The following is a 307-nucleotide window of genomic DNA, read 5'->3' on the forward strand; positions in this document are numbered from 1 at the left end:
AGGCAGAGCGGCACACGCCCGTTGGGCATTGTGGCGGAGGTGCCAAAGAAGGGCGAGAGCGCGTTCCAGGCGTACACCGCGGCGGGGTCAGACGGCTGGGCGCCTCTCCGCATCGTGGTGTCCACGAGGGACCTCGACAACACATCGAAATACTGCGACCGGGAGGATGTTGATAAACCGATGATTACTGGTCAGAAAATTAATTGCACCGCGTGGATGGTTCTTACGCCTGAAAAAATTGCTGCCATTAAGAACCCGATCGTCCCTGTTGCTGTGAAACTGCACACGGACCGTCTGCTCGTCCAGC

General features: G+C 58.0%; 1 protein-coding gene across 1 annotated transcript; it reads left to right on the forward strand.

The window, feature by feature from the left end:
• On the forward strand, positions 1 to 307 carry DQ04_27911000 (surface protease GP63; the record flags this gene model as incomplete). The annotated part of the gene is made up of 1 exon (XM_009318394.1): positions 1 to 307. A coding segment is annotated over one exon (307 nt), but the record flags the coding sequence as incomplete, so codon positions are not given.

Source organism: Trypanosoma grayi, assembly GCF_000691245.1.
Source record: "Trypanosoma grayi strain ANR4 Tgr_2791_V1, whole genome shotgun sequence".
In the NCBI taxonomy this organism is placed as follows: domain Eukaryota; phylum Euglenozoa; class Kinetoplastea; order Trypanosomatida; family Trypanosomatidae; genus Trypanosoma; species Trypanosoma grayi.